An 18,475-nucleotide genomic window follows, 5' to 3' on the forward strand; every position below is an offset into this window, starting at 1 on the left:
GCTCAATATCTACCCACAGCAACGAAAAACAAGAAAGCGACTGCCACCCGCAAGCACGTGGGTGACTCTCAAAGACACATTACCCTACGCCGAAGAGGCAGACACAAAAGGTGGCTTCCTGTATGATTCCACTGAGAGAAACCTCAAAAACAGGCAACACAAATCTACAGAGATAGAGGTCAGAATAGTGGCTACTTTGGGGTGACAGGGATAGGAACGGGCCAGGGGCAGGAGGGAGCCTCCTTACAGGGAAAACTTCATAAAGCTGTGTACTTAGTAGTTGTGACCACGAATGAATGCAATTTGTATCTTAACCAATAAAGTATAAAAACAGACATACATTGGGGCACGTGGGTGGCTCAGTGGGTTAAAGCCTCTGCCCTTGGCTCAGGTCATGATCCCAGGGTCCGGGGATCAAGCCCCACATCGGGCCCTCTGCTCAGCGGGGAGCCTGCTTCCTCCTCTCTCTCTCTCTCTCTCTCTCTGCCTGCCTCTCTGCCTACTTGTGATCTCTGTCTGTCAAATAAATAAATAAATAAAATCTAAAAAACAGACATACATTTTGTTAGTAATTATGAGCCTAGCCATTGATCACTGCGTCCATACGGATCACGTGTGTGCACAATGCACTCTTGTATGCAGGAGCAACACCTTGGAAACCACGCAAGGTCCATCAACAGGGACTGGCTGGATGAACCGTGGCTTCTCAGCGGAGTAAGAAATACTGGTGTGAAAACACCCTCAAGCTACCCTGTTTGAAAACCTGCCTGGGATGGGAATGGGCGTGTGTGTGCATGTTAATGCTTAGACAGAATCTGGAAGAAGGGACCAGACGCTTTGCAGAGGACACCAGTCCACATTCTGGCCTCTGCCACTTCCTAGCTGGGCGATACTGTCTTGATTCTGTGCTCAAGAACCCCTAGACCGACCATTTAGGGTCTCCGCAGGGGCTTCTGTGTGCTGGGAGCACGCTCACCGGGGGCAGTCACAGCAGTCTCTGCAGGCAGGGGGACCTGAGTTCGAATTCCAGCTCTGGATTTGTCAGGCTTGCCCTAGAGCTCAGTACCCCATGCTCAGCCGCGGCCGCCGGGCCTCCACCTGGGGTCGAACTTCAGCGTCACCTCAGTCACACCTGTTACTCTGGGGCACTTCATCACCGTTAGCCAAGTAAATAAACCGGTCTAGAGACACTCGATGACCAAGTTAAATAAACTCACAAGTGTGATTTCACACAGAGATGGTGTCTAGAGGAAATCAAACCAGATAATGCAATAGGGTGTCTGGGAGTGGGGGACAGTGGGGCATGGTGAGGGAAAGCCTCCAGCAGGGTGTGACACTGGGGCTGCAGTGGGATAATGAGAACGGGGTGGCCACAGAATGACCTAGGGGAAGATCCACGTGGGACAGAGGGGTCTGGACATGTCCTGAACCCCTAAAACTGAGAGCTCATGCCTGTACATCTCCATCTTTGAAGCCCAGACCAGGAGAAGCAGGTGCCCCCATCTCCTGCTGCCTCAGGGCCCACCTCTTCTGAGTGACTGACACAAGAGTAGACCCCCCACCCATCCCACAAGGCCCTTCCCACAAGGATGCCCCTTCTCTGGTCTACCAGGTGTCCTGCGAGTCCCCCCAGCAATGGGCAGGTGACCCAGGCCCCTCCCCAGTCCTCACCCTGGCTCTCTGGTTTAACTTCATCTCTATGACTGACAGGCTGTGAGGGAGAAAGCTCAGCCCACTCCAAGCAGTGTCCCCATGCCTCCTGCAGCGTCCTCGGTCCACAAGAGTCACTCAGTGGACACATCTGTGACCGGCTCCCCCAGGGCAGGAAGTCCATCTTCTGCTGGGTCCTCTGCACTAAGCACGGGCTTGGCAAGAGCAGCCACTTGAGTGCTTTTGTCGAGTGAGAGGCTGAATGAACACACTTCCCTATTTCTGTCTCCCCGGGGCCTGGCACTAGGCAGGAGCACGCTAACACACAGTAAAGTGGTAGTAGGCTCCTGTCCAAACGCATCTGTGTAGGTACACACACTCCAAGACACGGCTCACCTCTCACCATGGGCATTCCATAGATGTCAGATCTCTCAGACAACTCAACACAGCTGCTCCAAGAGCCGAAGCTTGACTTCTGTTTGGATGGCTTTGACAACCGCCTCCCTGAGGGGTAGCCTACCCACCTGCTCATCAGGGCACTGGCCGACTGAAAGATGACCTTTCCTTGATGACTCAGAGTCATGGAGAGGAATGTCTGTCATTGGGCCAAGTTCTGTGTCTGCTTTTGAGGTTTTCTGTCTCCCTTTTCCCTGTTGACATCACGTCTGCTTGGGTCTTGACTGTCCATTCCCCTCTCATTTGACCTCCTGGTAGGCAGCTTCCACTCTGTCCATTCTTCCACTCGGCCCCATTCCCAGTTACCGAGTAAGTTCAAACTGTGTGTTAAGTAAGAGTCACTGGGAGCTGAATTAGCATCTAAGGACCTACTTTAGTCTAGGACTTTGTGATGCCCATTTTGAGGCCTCACTGGCATTTTGTGCCCCTTTTAGTGCCCAGCCATTCACAGGAGACCCACAACCGACATACCTGAGCTCATTTCTTGACTTCTCTGCCCCACTGGGAATAAGGATTGGGACCAGGGGCTCAGTGAGGAGACCAACCCCTCAAACATCGGAACCACTGCCGCCCTAGGCAAAGATGGCTGGCGGCCACCAGGGTGGCAGGGGCCAGACTCACATGGTGAAGTTCTCTTCCAAGAAGCAGCGGTTACGCAGCAGGCCCGCCCAGAGCTGTACGCCGATGATGCCAAAGATGAAGAAGACAAAGAAGCAGAGCAGGAGGACATTTCCCAGCATGGGCAGCGTATCCAGGAGCAGGTTCACCAGGATCCGCATACCTGTGGGTGGAGAGACTGTCAGACTTGGGAGCAGAGGGCCCCAGAGGAGAAAGGGAGAGCAGGCTCAGAGAAACAGTGAGAGGGGCCCAGGGAGGAGAGGTGGGGACACATGGGCAGGGGCTCCTAACTGTTCCCAGCCTGCTCAGTGGCCATTAAATAGACGTTCCCCTTGGTGTCGGCCCTTCCACCCAGAGGCCACGGAAATGGCTCTGGGCCCCACCGCACTTCCACCAGATTCCAGATGAATAAGTAGCTATTTAGTTACGGAGCACAATTTATGTGCCAAACTCTCTTCCGGGCAATGCACAAATATGATCTCCTTCAGCCTTCATGACAAATCCATGAGGCTGGTGATATTATCCTTATTTTATAGAAGGGGCGACTAGAGGTCCATAGAACTAAAGCTACTTGCCTGAAGTCACACAGCTGGGAAGCAGCAGGGTCTGGATTTAAACCAGGGGTCCTGACACCAAGTCTGGCCTTCCCTCCACAACCCCCCACTACCTGGCAGCCTGAGACCAAGGCTGGCTCATCTCACTCTGCGCAGAACCCACCCAAATGAACACAGTAGGTGTCTAATGAATGTGTCCCAAATGTCCTTCATCGCTGGGGCAGCCACTGGTTCCAGCCACTCCACTGACCCACCCCACCACATGGTAGAACCAGGCAGAGCTCTCAGACAACCTACAGAAGAGCCATACCAGCAGCAGTGGACTCAGATCTGGCCAGAGAGCAGAAGAGGACTTTCCTTCCCGAGGAATAGCTACAAAGAACCAGCCAGCCCAGAGGAAAGAGGAATGGAGACAGAAGCCCCTTTGTGTGAGTGCTGGAGGCAGGGTGGGAATCAGGGTGAATGAGGGGGGTTTCAGGCAAGTATGGGAAGGGGAGCAGAATGTGTTGGTTACATCCTGGAGGGGTCTGATATCCGGAACCCCAGCAGGTAGGAAAAGAAAGCTTGTGGAAAGCATGCAACCTCTGATTTAGAGAGATCCAGGTTCAAATCCTGCCCTATTTCCTATGTGAACTTGGGCCAGTCCCTTCCCCTCTTGGAAGATGAGGCCTTTCAGCAAAGGGGCCCAAGAAGACAGCAGCCACCCTGCAAAAGTTCCCCAGCTCCAGGGCCACACCCCTATCACAGCAAACCCTAGAGCTGCCACCCCACACACACTTACCACCCTGCACATCTACATCCCTGTCCTTCCCTTCTGTCCCTCCTGCCCTGGGCTGATCCACACCACTGTCCACACCCTTCATGCCCTCCTCCCTTCCACAGGCTCAGTCCCACCCCGCAGCCCCTGCCTGTGAAACTGACGAGCTCTCCCAAGTCTGGGTGATGTCATCCATCATTACGACCTCATTACCCATCTGTATGCCACCCACTCCCCCTTGACTCTACGGAGGAAGATCCAGCCACCCCAGTAACTGGAGAATCCACAGGAGTACAAACCCCAGGCAAATGGGTCATCTCTGCTTTCGGTTTGACCCAGACTCCTTTCCCAGCCCTGTGAACCCAGCCCCATGGGGCACTGGGGTGGCTCAATCCATTAAGCACCTATCTTTGGCTCAGGTCATGATCTCCGGGTCCTGGGATCGAGTCCCACATCAGGCTCCCTGCTCAGTGGGCAGTCTGCTTTTCCCTCTCCCTCTTCTCCTCCCTGTTTGGTGCACACATTCTCTCTATCCATCTTGCTCTCTCAAATAAATACATAAATCTTAAAAAAACAAACAAACAAAACAAAAAACAGCCTCACTCCCCCACTCCGGTCCCTGTGGTTTGGCTGAGCTGCCATGGAGATCACATGACCTGGGCCTGACCAATCAGGGGCAGATTGGCACATTCTGTTCCCCTAGCCCCAGGGGTTGGTCTAGGATGGGCATGTGACCCGGTCCAGGACCAATGAGTGTCAGCCCTGAGACTTGTGCTGGAACTACCCGGGGAGGGAAATGCTCGCTTTCTGCAGAGCTTAGAAGCTGGGAAGAGTTACACCTGCAACTACTGGGACCGCTGCTGGGACTGTCTTGCCTTAGCAGGGCAGTGCCTGCCTGTGATTGAAGCCAGCCAAGGGAAAACAGAGCCCAGGACAGAACGGGGGCAATTCCTGACAACAGACTGGAAGGGCTGCAGGAGGTCCATGAACCTTATGAAATTGCTACAAAATGTGCGAGTATGACAACATGAATTTTTCTTGGGGGAAGGTCCACACAAATGTCTACGGGCCCAACATGGGTCAGGAGCTGGTAGATCATTCTTGAGTGCATACCTTCCAAGATCCTGTGAGGTCTGACTCTACCTACCTCTCTAGCTTTCTCTCTCTCTCTCTCTATACCCTTCACCTTTGCCTGTTTCTCTCTCAATACCAAATTTCCTAAATATACTATAGGATTTCACACCTCCATGCTTTTACTCATGCTATTCTTCCTGGAACAACCTTCCATGTCTCTTATGCCTGGCAAATCCCTATTCAGCCACCACCACCCAGCTGAAGCTCAACTTTCTGTCTGTAAAGCTTTCCCCTATTCTTTCTCACTCCTTCCCAGGTGGAGTTCATCCCTTTCTCTTCTGCTCTGAGCAATCTCAGCACCTCTGACCTAGCCTAAGCTGCCTTGGACAGTTGTATAGGTTGCATACTGCACAACCTTGAAGGTCCCATTCACTAGGCAATCTTCTAGCCCTACTGTATAATTAGGTTTGCCCCCCTGCCTCTTCCATTGGGCTGTTAGCTCCTGGGAGCAGGGCCTGTGTCTGTGTCAGCATTCTCAGAACCCAGCGGGCCCTAGCCCAGAACAAAGACTTGGCCAACATTTGCTGAATGATGTGACAGGTCATGAGGAAAGAATGGAAGATTGGAGAGGGGAGGATGAAAAGCTGGTGACAAGGAGAGCAGGGACCCTATCCAGATTTTTGCTTATTCTAGGGTGATGCTAAGGTGGTTGTTAATGAGGGTAATTTGGGATTTGCATCACGAGCTCTGTGTGGTGTGATTTCCAATCAATAATTAATGCCTACCCCATCCTCCCTCCCCACAAAACTAGGTCAGCCTCTTCCGGGGAAAGGCAGGGGGCTCCCTAGTAGGCTGTGACCTCTAGCTGAGAGCAGGACAGGGCGAGTGAGGACTCAATACCCCACCCCCACCCCCAAGGGGGTAGCCAAGGGTGTGCAAGGGAGGGAAGCAAGGAAACAGGTCAAGCACCCATGCCATCCATCCAAATCCACACAAATGTGACCTTAGCCAGTTGCAGGCCTTTCTGGGGCCCCATCATTCATTCACCTATCAAACACTTCCAGATGCTGTTGTCTGCCCAGCACAGTACTGGGCACGGAGGAAGCCAAACGCTAACATTCCACATCTCAGCCCTTCAGAGCTTGCAGTCTAGTGGTGGTTGGGGAGGGCACGGTGTTGGGAAACACAACCAAGCCTGGGGAGTGGAGGCAGCTCTGGGAACCTTCCTGGAGGGACTGACTTGAGCCAGGCAAAGCCATGGCAAAGGCACAAAGGTATGTGACCATTCGGAGAGGCCATGCTTGGGGGCGGCTGCAAAGCGGAGTCCAAGGAGCGTAAGGCTTTATGCTAGGTGACGGATCTGGGAGGCCCATGGGCAGATTCTGAGCAGGCTGAGCCCTTGGATGGGGCAGGGACAGAGGCAGGATGCAAGCGCTGGCGGCTGGCGGCTGGCGGCCAGCGGCCACGAGAGAAGAGGCTGGGTCAGAAAGAGGGCGAGGAGGCAGGTGGCTCTGCTCAATTCCAGCCTGGCTGTTCCCCGGGGCCCGGCCTTTGTTGCTCAATTAATTACATTTCCTTGTTCTCCAGGATATTGAAATTCTGAAAGGCTCCTCAAAACCTACTCGGCTGGCTTCCCTGAATGGCAGCCCGTTTCCCCCTCCTCTCTTCCCTCTGCCGAGCCAGGCCCCAGCTCACTCCACAGCCCTCCCTTGGGCCCAGGGAGTCCCAGGGCCACTGAGCCAAGGCATAATTAGCTAATTAGGGACTCAGAACAAATCCCTCGTTTCCGTGCCAGGGAAAAGGGGCCACAGGATTAGGGAGTCAGGGAGGACCCCAAGAGACCCCAGCTAATCCTCCTTTTATGCCCGCAGTCAAGTAATTAGCTAAGGCAAGTCAGCCGGTTCCTCTCTGCCCTCTGTTCCCCTGGCACTGGCCAAGGGAGGCGGAGGCAAGGAGGAGAGGGAGAACAAGAAATGGAGACAGAGGACAGAGATGGAGAGCAAGGGACAAGGAGACAGAGACATCTGCCTCAGACCATCCTTCCTACTCATGTTCCTCCACACCTATCCCCTACCCAGCCCTCCTCCTCCAGGCAGTCTTCTCTGGTTTCCACCCCCAGTTAGTCATGAAGCCATCCTGCCTCCACTTCCCGCAGGCTCTCACTCGCCATCTCTCAGGGTGAGCTTATCTGGTTCTGCCTTCTAGTGTGACTTCTCAGGCCTTCAGCCTGGGATCGAGTCCAGAAATAGGCTCCAGGCAACCCATGAGTGTGGCTGAAGGCCCTGTTTCCCCAGCCAAGAAGGGAAAGAGGATCCCAGAGTCCCCGGAACAGCCAGTGCAGTCTCTACTTTGCCTAGAGCACCAATCCAGGACAGGATATGCGGGTGCCAGTTCTGGTTGGGCAGCCTTGACACAGAGCTTGCCCTCTTTGGGCCCCAGCGGCCTCGTCTACAGGAGACAGTCCAGCCAGCTGCTCAAGAAAAACACAGGGTCAAGATACCTCTGAGGAGGACAAAAGCAGAAGATGCTAGCAGTCCATCCAACCCCATAGGGAAAGTACCGCCAGCTCCTACTCACGGCCCCCAGCCTTTTCCCCCAGCCACACCTCCCTGTGTCCCCCAGGCCACACCTACACCTGCTGTTCCAGCCAGAATGGAGATGCCTCCCCCCATCATCCCTACTCCTTACCTTTGCACACACTCTTTCCCACCTCTGTGGCCCTCCTCCACCATTGGGCAGTCAGTCGTGCTGGGTCCCCTCCCCAGGGCCACAGGGCCGCAGGGCTCCAGGCTGTTGTGACACAGCCAGGCCGATCCCCTGCCGGCCCCTGGAAAGCCCTCACGCACACTCACAAGGCCATCCCTCCTCCTTTCTTAGACCGCAGTTGGGTGAGTGTCTCTTCTGGTCCCCAGACCAGCCTGGTCCCCCTGATGGGAGCACCACTGCCCCACCCTCCCTCTGTCACAGCACTTTGTACGTTCCTGGCCTTCATCCATTCCTGGCTCCACCCATGCCCCCCAAAATGAACAGTGTCCTGAGCATGAGCCCCCCGCAGTGGGTGTTCTGCATCCTCCAATCCAGCCCAGGGTCTGGCACAGAGTGGCCCCCCGAAGGTCGGCCAGGAAGGAGTGATGAACGGGTGGACGGAGCCATTCGACTAATATTTAGTGAGGACCTACTATGTGCCGGGCACTGTTCCAGGCTCTAGGGGTGCATCAGTTAAAACAAACAAATGGATAAGCAGGGACCAAGTCCCCTGCCCTCCGGAGGTGGGACATTCTAGATGGGGGAAGGGGGACAGAAAACCACAAACATAATAAATAATCCCTTTCCTTATTTGTTGGGTGGTAAGTGTTATGAAAACTTTCATAAGTTTTCATAAGGAGAAAGGGATGGGGAGTGCCAGGCTGGGCCAGGGACATGGTCGATATGAAGGTACGATATGAAGGTATTGAGGCCTCGCCAGCAAGATGATGCAGGTCACAGGCTCACGGGAGCTGAGGGCATCCGCGGCGCGCACACCTGGGGAAGATTTCTCCCAGCAGATGGAGCAGCCAGAGCAGGACCCACGGTGGGGGTGAGGCAGGCACGCTCAGGGAACAGCCAGGAGGCCAGTGTGGCTGCAGGGAAGTGGGGGGAGGAGGGGTTGTGGAAACTGGGCTGCCCCGCAGGGGCGAGGACTCTGGCCTCTGTTCCCCCGAGGGTCATGGGCAGAAGGGAGATGCGGTCCTACGATGGTTGGAAAGATCACCCCAGCTGTGGGGGCAGCATGGACTCTGGGGGGCCAAGGTGGAAGAGTTCAGCCTGCGGGACGGTGTACAATCGCCTGTGTGTCGCCGCCTGCACTCGCACACATCTTGGGATGGGGGCCCTAGCCTGCAGGCTCCGAGGCCAGGGGCGTGACAGCAGCCATATGGTTGCTGCCTCCTGAGGACAGCCCTGCCTTCCCCTCGGACAGAAACAGGGAGCGCTGAGGGGAGCCCACGAGAGATGTGGCCCTGCTCTTGCCCTCCCCATGTCCTCCCTGCCCGACGCCGGGCTTCTGCGGGACTCTCAGGGGGGCGGAGCCTCCGTCCATCTGTTCCTCCCCAGCCCGCCCCACCCGGCCATCGATCACCCGCCATGATGACAACCCACAGCTGGCTGGGTCCAGAGGACAGGGACAGTGGAGGCTGGGGACACGGCTAAATTCTGGAGCTTTCTGAAGGTCAAGCGACTGGTGGGATGGAGGGGTGGGGGGCGGAGGGAGGAGGAGTCGGGGGATCTCCCAGGTCAGGAGCCTAAGGCCAGAGCCTTGGAGCTACTGTCACAAGGACACAGGACTCGGTTTGGACACGTGGCGTTTGGAGTGCCTGGTGGGCGTCGACGTGAAGGCATTTCATAAGCTCGTGGGGTCTGGAGTTAGGGGAGAGGAGTGTGGCCTAGAAGTGTCAGGTGGGTGTCCTCAGGGTACAGATAGTCTCTAGATGGCACTTAAACTCGGGTGCCAGCAGGAGACAGATGGCAGAGGGGCAAACTGTCGGAGCAGTTCAACCCATTCACCGGCTTTCACCGGGGACCCCTCGACCAGACCCTACTCTAAGGGAAGCTGGGCTGCAGCGGGACCAGAGGCCCCTGGTGGCAGGGGGGGAGCTGGAGCAGGAGGGACAGGGCCACGCTTCCTGATGGGCATCTCCCCTGGAGGTCCGGGGTGCTGTCTACAAACAGCAGCTGTCAGCCCCGAGTGGGCAGCCACCCCGCCGGACTAGCTCAGGCAGAAGTAGTCGGACCATCGCCAGCCCCGGCAGCCGGGAGAAAGGGTGCGGGGCTGAGGACAGGAGGGGCCGAGGCTGTGGCCGGCCCAGGGGCTCCCCTCCTCTCCGTGGCCTGGCTAGGTCAGCAGAGGGTGCTGAGCGAGCGGGAGAGGCCGTCTGCCATGCCTGCTGCCGCCAACGCCAACTAATCAGGGGCACAGTGGGCGCCGGGGAGGCCGGGCCAGGCGGCATACGGCCGTGCTGCCGGGGACACAGCTGCTGGCCGCAGCCCAGCGGGGGAGGGGACTTCGGGCTGATGAGGGGGCCTCGGGGGAAACGAATGCCAGCCAACGAATGCACCGCGATACCCTCCATCCCAGGAGAGTTCACGCACGAGAGGGCGGTCCTAGTTCCAGTCCCACAGAACGTCCCTGAACCCACTGGGGCCCTAAGAACTCCCACTCATTCTTGGCACCCCTTCTGTGTAAAACCTCCTCAAAGGACATGTGAGTGGCCCTTCCCTGCAGCCCCTGCTGCCTCCATTAGAGCACGGGTCCCACCAGCCCACAGATCCTGGCTTGAGGATCTGCCTGAGAAGGGGCTGCGTCCAAATCTCCATGGCCCCTTAGTGGACGCTACTGTGGAGGAATGAATGAATGAATGAATACGTAGTGCCCTCCCTTGACCTGGTATCCCATCCAGGAATTGCTCCTTCTGGATTTGTAGAGGAGACCTTGAGCTTGATGGTGGGGGAGGGGAAGAACACCTTCACCCTGCCCCACCCCGGGCATTTCTCCTTCCACACACTGGCCTTCTGTTCTTGTTCCCAAGTCAGGTTCTCACTAGATGTCTGGCCCAGATGTTTTCCCACCTACTTCCATCTCTTCTGAGAAGGCAGCAGCCCCGGGGAAATTGGGCCCTCCTCTCTCCCCCGCCACACTCCTCCCCTCCCTACCTTCCCCCTGGGGGCTGCCAGTCCTTTCTCTGGGAGGCCCTGTGGGTGCCGAAGACTGTCAGCCCTGAGGTCCAAGTTATGGCCTGGGGTAGGACCCTCCTGCAGCCGCCCCCAAAGCCCAAGTAAACTTGCCTCCCTGTTTCAAAGTGAGTCTCCCAGCTTCCTGTCCAACAGATGCCTCACAAGGAAGGATCCAAGAAGGAATCCTGGGGCCTTCTTCGTCTATCCTCAGCATGGCTGGCCTAACCACGACACCCAGATGGACATGAACCTAGGCTGAAAGGGCCAGAGCAGGCTTGGGATAAGACACAAGGTGCCAGCCATGAGCCCAGAGCCCCTCTGCCTGATGGGCAATCAAAGACGTGCCTGCAAAACCAGGTCATTCGAAGACTTCTTCTTCTGAGACCAGAACCCTGAGAACCACTGAAAACAAAAGTCTGGGATTCTGAGGCTTGATGAGTCTAAGATTCTCCGTGACTTTCCCCAAGGCTAATTCCAATATCCCAAGAGTATAAGCATCCCACGCAATCAACGTATGGTACAGGCACCTGTCAGGAGAGGATGCTGTGTGGATATCACAGCAGCCCCACAGTCTAGCAAGGGAGGGCTGGAGCCCCATTTTAGGGATGGGAAAACTGAGGCCTGAGAGGTGGAGCAACTGGCCAAGATCCCAGGTCCAAGCCCCAGTCTACTGCTCTGGACACCACCCTCTGAGGCCCCAACACCAGGGCCCTCCCTCCGTGAGACGCAGGGTGGGGGCTGGTCACTGGGCACCTGTTCTGTGCCTGGGGTGCAGGCAAACCCACGGGAGATGCTACGTGCCATCCTCACTGTGCAGGCAGGAGAACGAGCAAGACAGGAAACTTTCCTGGGGTCGCAAAGCTAATCAACATAGGACCAAGCTTTGAATCCTGGCAGCAGTGCTCTGTGCAGAACCACTGTGCCTCCCTGCCTCCCACCCTGACTTGTCCCTGTCAGGTCACACAGTGCCCGGTACCCCAGGAGCTCTGTGCTTTGCCAGTGAAAGGTGTTCGGGAAGGGTCCTGACAACATCACTTCTGCTTTGACGCTGGATGTGGGCAGGGGCTTTCCTGATGCCCTGCAGACGGGGTGGCTAGCTGGGGCACCTACAAGTTCCGGGGAGAGGAAGGAGTGGCAGAAAGGAGCCAAAAGCCCTGGGGTCTTGGGAGCGCAGGTTCAAATCCTGCCTCTGCCCCCAGCCAACTGGGCGGCCTAGGGCAATTTATTCAACCACTCTGTGCCTCAGTTTCCCCATCTGTAAAGTGGGCATCATAGCAGCTCCACCATCCTACAGCTGTTAGGAAACCAAAGAAAGCAGCCATGTAAAGCCCTTGATGGATTTCGGCCATTTATCACTCTTGGTCAGTCCACAGAGCATGCGCAGAGTTCAGCTCCCGCCCCGCTCTGCCACGCAGCCCTCCTGCCCAGTCCCCAGCTTGGGGACTGTCTCCCCACCTCAGCCTCTGCCAGGATGCCCCGAGGCCCCTGCCCTCTGTCCTCAATGTTCCAGCACCTTCCTCACAACAGTTAACACCTACCATCTACAGCACATTGACCTCTGTGCTAAGCCCTTTATGCATGTTACAGCATTTTGTTCTTACAAAACTGTAAAGAAATTGGTCTTATCAGCCTCATCTTATTGTTGGGGAAATGGGGGCCAGGAGAAGAGAGTGGAGGCCCAAGGTCCCACAGCGGGCAAGTATAGCCCTGGGACTCGAACCTGGGCCTGTCTGTGTAGAGCGAAGCCTCAGTTCCAGGTCCCACAGCTGGGACCTGACAGTGGCTTCCTCCGCAGCTGTCAGCTTTGCCTCCCTGCCCTGGGAGCATGTCCTCCACCTCTCTGCCTCGCCCCTACCCCAGGCCCAGCCCAAACGCCCCTGCACAGTAGCAGTGATCACTGCACCAGGGACCATGAGCTGGACAGGACTCTGCGGGCGGGCAGTGGCCCAGGCCAGGCCCAGCATCCCCAGCAGCTGCCCCTGAGCTCCCCAGACCTCCCTCCCGCCCCCCTCCACAGCCTGGGCTGAGGGGCGTCATGGTCAGTGAGCTACAGATATGGGCCCACAGGTCAGACTCAGCTGGCTCACAGCCTAGCAGTGACTTCCCTAGTTTCTTACTGGAGAAACAAAGGGCACTTTTCATATTTAAATAGTGTGGCCAGTGGGCTTTGGAAGGCACTGCCACGGGCTTACTGGGGGTGCAGGCCTGGAGTTGCCCTGAGCCAGGATGGGGCACTATTAGAGATAATGAGCCCCGTCTTACCAAGGCCCAGAAACGGACAGTGACTTACAAAAGCCACAGTAAGGAGCCAGAGCCCCGCCTCCTGACTCACAATCTGGTGCCTTCCTCTCTCCCTCCCCAACCTTCTCCTCCACGCTGTGCTACCTTTATCCATCAAAGGCTGAATGGCCAGGATAGAGCCCGGCATGGGAGCGTGGAGGGACATATTTTATAAGGTTTGTAAACAACACTGTGACTCCCAGGTGCCCCATCCATCATGCACAAAGTTGAGAACTACACATCGAATCCAGTCCTCCTCTTGATTTGTGCAAGTAGAGGAAGTGAGGTCCAGTGACACCAAGGGACTTCCCGGATCACAGAGCGGGGTCCTGGCAGAGCCAACAAACAGACCTTGAGTCCCCTGCGAACCCAACTAAGTCTTCCGGGCTGATCGCGCTAAGGCTTTGCAGCCATTGCTATATTTTTCCAATTGCAAGGAGCTGCCCACTCTCCAAGGTTTTGCAATTAATAGCCCATCCTTTCACCATTCCTGGGTCTCTAGCCTGCCATCTAGTGGCAACACTGAGAGCTACAGGCTATTGTTGAAAAGAGGGAGTCCCAGGGCAGAAGGAACTCCGAAAATGAACAGAAGGACTTGGAATGTTTTAGGGAAACATCTAGAAAAAAAGGAGGGAACCAACCAAATCTCTCTAGGAGACACTTGTAAGAACTTGTGCCTCGCCCCCTGCCATGCCACCATTCCTCAGTGACTCTGGGCAGAGGAGGTGGCATCTGGGACCAAAACGGCCCCTCCCACAAAGGTGAGGACGGACCAGCCAACCTGCTCTAACAGCCTGAGGCTCCTATTAACTGAATTCCTCATGAATATGCATTGATCTTAAGGTTTCTTTCCAAGGGGAGCACGGGGTGGTTTCTAAGTTGGGGGAGGGGATGCCCTGGGTCTATTTTGGCTCCCAGAGGGTCTGTGCTCCCAACAGCCCCCCCCAAGCCAAGTTCTGAGGCAGCGAGATTCTTTCTGTCAGCTGAGAGGGACAGTCAGCTCCCCGAGCAGGAAACCATCCCCCAGCTCTGGCTGCCTGGGCCTCCCAGTCACGTCTATTAGCAGGCGGGAGGCCCCTGAGGAAGGACCCGGACTCCTCCCCCGGCGCTCCGGGCCATGCAGCCTCCAAAATTGGAAGCTTCGGGAGCGCAAGGCCCATCGCTGCCATTCTCTGGAGAACCAGGCAGGCTGGCACTGGGGACTGGGAAGTGACCTCCACAGCCAGGAGCCGCCTAATGAGCGCCTCACTCAGTCCTGAGGGGGGGGGGGTGGCAGGGAGAGACACAGGCGCCACACATGCCACATGCACACGCATGTACACACACGTGGTCTCCTGTAGTCATGTAGACTCTCAGACCCACATGCATCCACACAGAGATGTACAGAAACCCCCCCCCAGAAAGAGACCGACACCCTATCCCCTCCCCCCAGACCTTCTCTTCTCAAATGTCCCCTTATGTCACTGCTCCCAAGACCTGGAGGTTCAGAATGCAGGACAATGTACAAACACCTGCATGTGACCCCTGGCACAGCCACACACACCGCTGGGAAGGGGTCCCGGCCCATGGACTCAGTGGTCATCGGGGGGCTGCCTCCTGAGAGCTGTCCCTGCTTGCCCTGGGACAACAGTGGGGAAGGCCAGGGCCAGGGGGTGGGGTGGGCAGGAGAAACGGGGGCCCTCCCATACCCTCCCTCTGAGGAGGCTCAGACAAGACACTGGGCTTCCCCTCTCACTCCCCAAGGTGAGACCTGGGCCTTCTGGGCATCTTCTCCCTCAGTCCCGCCCTACCCAGTCACGGTCACGGCCATCACTGACCTGCAGTCCCAGAAACACCCTGAGGCCGGCTTGTCCCACCCATGCTCCCCACTCCTGCCAGGCATTTCTGAAACACTCCGTGGCCTGGCTAGTCCCCAGGCCGCACGGGGTCTCCATTCAGACACCGTCTTGGGCCGCCAGGCCCCCGCCTTCCCCATGTCATGCCCCACGTGCTCCATGATGCCGGGACACCTCTGTGTCTGAGCACCGACGGCCCCGTGGCCCTGGCACGGGACAGCTGCTCAACACACTTGCTCAGTGTGTCCCTGACACGTAGTTTTCGCGCGGCTTCCACGTACCAGGGTAGCTGTGGGCACTCCATGAAGGAAACCCATCCCGTGGCCGGCACCCCAGGAAAGGGTGGGGGGGCATCAGGGAGGGGGCATGCACTGTGGCGAGTGTACTGGTTAGACGCCTGGGCGCCAAGGTGCCGGCTGTGTGACCTTTCAATGGGCTAAAGACGGTTTCGAACTAGGTGATCTAGAAGGAGTCTTGTAGGAATAGTGGGGGTGGGAAGCACAGAGAGAAGCTGGGGAACCCCCCCCTGCCCTGCCCCCAGTGGAGTCTCCGCAGAGCAGTGGGAGGGGACCAAGGGCACAATGCTGAACTGCTCCTCCCCACTCCGCCCACAGCTTTGCTCCTAGTCACTCACCCCTACCCCGCCCCAGCCTCCCCATCCTTCCCTCAAGACCTTCAGAGTAGCACTCGGGGCTCCCTGGGGGTTCCTGCCATGTCAACTTTCACATGTGGGGACGTGACCCGGTACGTGCACCCCCGGGAACCCTCCGTACTTGGCCCGGTCTGCCCATCTCAGAATGAAGTTATGGTTGGGCCACCCAGCCTGCTCCACAAATACCCTTAAGTGTGGCCTCCACTGCCCTACCCCACCGGCCCAGAGTCAGGCCAGCCCCTCAGGCACTCGCCACCGACCTGAGCCTCACCAGGGTTGTCAGAGGATTCAGTCAGCCGTCAGTTCGTCAAATGCCACGCGGGAGGTGAGTAGGTGCTCACGAAACTTCCTGCCTTTTGCTGATAGGGCTAAACCCCAGGCAGGAGCCGGCTGGGTGCTCTGTCCTTCTCTCCTTCCCCATCCCCCATCCTACTCTAAACTCAGGGTCCTAGAAAAAACACTGCTCAGGAAGTCAGGAGGCCTCTTGAGCAAGTTACTTGGCCTCTCCGAGTCTTGGTCTTTTAGCCTCCGTTTTCCGTGAGAACAGCCCACCTCCCTCACGGAGGGATCATAAGCTCACGAAAATCATGGAGATGGAAAAGCTCTGACGATTACTTACATGGGCAGATGCCAGGGCCTGTCATAACATAACCTCTCAACACTGGGCGGGTGGACAGACAGACGGATGGTTGGGTCCTGATGTGGGCAGGTGCGCAGGCACGTGGTTGGGGGACAGAGCTTGAGTTCTAAGTGGGCACCAGTGAGGGCTCTGAGGATCCCCTCCCCTGCGAAAGCTGGGGCTGCTCTCCCTTAAACTAAGCAGCTTCTTTTCACACGTGTGTCCTCCTTGACAGCCGCCCCCCACAAGGAGCCTTGTCCCCAAAAAACCAGACTCCCCAGAATCCTGCTGTTCCAGTTCTTATGGGACTCAGAGCTACCAGGACCTCCCTCCCGCGTCTTCTGGCCCAAAATGGGCCCAGGAGCCTGGTGGGAGCAGGACCCATATCTGTCCAGTCACTGAGGGATCCCCATGCCCAGCACAGGCGCTGGAAGGTGCTGGTCAGTCTTGTCTTAGTGCAGGAATGGCTGCGGAGGGGGGGGAGCAACGGGGGGGCCAACTTACTGGGCACACGGTTGATGGCTTTGAGGGGCCTCAGGACGCGCACGGTGCGGATGGCTGACAGGTTGATGTTCTGGAGGTCCAGGGAGTACTCCACCATCCTGCAGAGAAAGGCGGACAGTGAGGGATGGAGCAGGAGGGACACAAGGCCACGGAGCAGGCCACAGCCATCTAGCCAGCCACGCACATCCATCCGTGCCCATAGCTGCCTGGAGAGGAGAGGAAGGAACGGGGTCAGGATCCCAGCTGCAGCCCAGCACTTGCCGGGTGGCTCTTGCCCGTGCTTCCCCAGCAGCCTTTGAAGCAGGGAAGGCTAGCAGGAGAGAACCAAGGTGGGGGTGGGGGGCGGCTGACCCCAGGCAGTGACCAGAAGGCAAAATCACAGCTGCAGTGTCAGGTCCTGGCTGCCGGCAGAGGCCTAGAGCCGGGCTCCCAGTCCTTACATCTCCCCCAGCCCCCAGGTCCCCAGTAAGCCTGGCTTCGATGCCCAAAGTCACAGACGAGGAGAGGAGCCAGACAGGGGTGACATCGCATGTCCCAGGTTGCCCAGCCAGGGTCACACCACATCTGCCCCTCCCTGTCCGCTCTCCAGTCCTCTGAGCCCAAACACGGGCTCCCAGCAGTCCAGGTGTCATCTCCGGGGATGCGACAGGCATGCTGTACTTGGCTTGCAGGAAAAATCTACGCTCTCCCAGGCACACTCCCCGCAAGGCGCCCAGGCTCCAGCCTCACGGGCTCACTGCACCCATCACACCAGGTCTCTGTGCCCTCTGTCCCTTCTGCCTGGGATGTTCTCTCTCATCTGTCCACTAAAACCTTTCTCATGCTTTAAGAATCCGGTGATGCCCCTTAGAGTCCTGGAAGTTTTTCCACACCAGAGTCTGCAATGAACCAAGCCAGTATGGGTGCTACAGGCCCAAGAAGGACTCAGAGCTGGCCCCCGCCCTCAGGAGTAGCCACTCAAGTCAGGGAAAGACCCAAAGGCAGAGATGACACTGGAACCCTCACCGATCCTCCAGGATCTCAATCAAGAGGTCCACCCTCCGGGTAGGTGAAGAGTAAATGAAACAAGATGGGATTGGGAGGGAGACAAACCATAAGTGACTCTTAATCTCACAAAACAAACTGAGGGTTGCTGGGGGGAGGGGGGGGTGGGGTTATGGACATTGGGGAGGGTATGTGCTATGGTGAGTGCTGTGAAGTGTGTAAACCTGGCAATTCACAGACCTGTACCCCTGGGGATAAAAATATATTATATGTTTATAAAAAAATAAAATTTAAAAAATTAAAAAAAAAAAGAAGAAGTCCACCCTCCCTCACCACGTGCAACCGGCCCTGAAACACCTTGGAGGAATTTTGTCTCCTCCAGGAAGTCTTCCCAGATCTCCACTGGAGGCAGCCCTCTGGGGTCCCCTCTGTGGTTTCCCAGCTTCCATTAGATCCTGCCTGTCCTGCTCAGTTCCTACCTGTCCCTGCTCTCCCCCTACTCGGCCCTCAGCCTCAGCCTGACCCGGGGTATGGCTCAGCAGACCCTCCCACCCTCTCCCCCCCACCATCCTCCACCCTGGGGCTCCAGCACGGCCACCAGCTCCACCTGTCACTACCACCAGCAGGGAAATGAAGGCTTTTCCCACACACCAGGCAAACCTGTCCAACTGTTGGGAAGCCACCGCCCCCTCCCGCTGCTTGAAGAATAATTGAGTGAAAGCTTCTTTGCCTGAAATGCCTCCATCCATCCCCCAGCTTTCTGGGGCACAGGCTCTGGCTCCC

The 18,475-nt window shown here is 56.9% G+C and overlaps 1 protein-coding gene across 1 annotated transcript in view; it reads right to left on the reverse strand.

Annotated features, from left to right (window-relative positions):
• Positions 1–18,475, reverse strand: part of LOC111157525 (calcium voltage-gated channel subunit alpha1 I) — a 104,825-nt gene that overhangs the window by 47,368 nt on the left and 38,982 nt on the right. The window contains exons 4-5 of the mRNA XM_022519008.1: positions 16,709–16,806; positions 2,728–2,887 (exon numbers count right to left, since the gene is read on the reverse strand). Coding sequence (XP_022374716.1) covers positions 2,728–2,887; positions 16,709–16,806 — 258 coding nt within the window. The remainder of the gene's footprint in view (positions 1–2,727; positions 2,888–16,708; positions 16,807–18,475) is intronic.

This window comes from Enhydra lutris, unplaced genomic scaffold (genome assembly GCF_002288905.1).
Source record: "Enhydra lutris kenyoni isolate GAN:26980312 unplaced genomic scaffold, ASM228890v2 scaffoldscaffold55, whole genome shotgun sequence".
Classification (NCBI taxonomy): domain Eukaryota; kingdom Metazoa; phylum Chordata; class Mammalia; order Carnivora; family Mustelidae; genus Enhydra; species Enhydra lutris.